This window comes from Nestor notabilis, unplaced genomic scaffold (assembly GCF_000696875.1).
Source record: "Nestor notabilis isolate BGI_N333 unplaced genomic scaffold, ASM69687v1 scaffold19955, whole genome shotgun sequence".
In the NCBI taxonomy this organism is placed as follows: domain Eukaryota; kingdom Metazoa; phylum Chordata; class Aves; order Psittaciformes; family Psittacidae; genus Nestor; species Nestor notabilis.
This window is the reverse complement of record NW_009929094.1, coordinates 520-727: the sequence shown is the minus strand read 5'-3', so window position 1 is coordinate 727 and position 208 is coordinate 520. Positions and strand designations below refer to the sequence as shown.

General features: G+C 61.5%; 1 protein-coding gene across 1 annotated transcript in view; it reads left to right on the top strand.

The window, feature by feature from the left end:
• LOC104405982 (solute carrier family 12 member 5-like) overlaps positions 1 to 208 on the top strand; it is a gene marked incomplete at both ends in the record, with an annotated part of 4118 nt that overhangs the window by 3437 nt on the left and 473 nt on the right. The window contains 1 exon segment of the mRNA XM_010014834.1: positions 45 to 158. Coding sequence (XP_010013136.1) covers positions 45 to 158 — 114 coding nt within the window.

Sequence of the window (208 nt, the reverse complement as noted above, 5' to 3'; positions counted from 1 at the left end):
GTGCAGCTCACCCTGTGCCACGGTTTCTCCTTCTCCCCCCACAGCACGAGAGCGACATCTCTGCCTACACCTATGAAAAGACGCTGGTGATGGAGCAGCGCTCCCAGATCCTCAAGCAAATGCACCTCACCAAGAACGAGCGTGAGCGGGAGGTGAGGCCACGGCACAGCCTGGGGGGGATCTGGCCCCATGGTGGCTCTGCTGCACT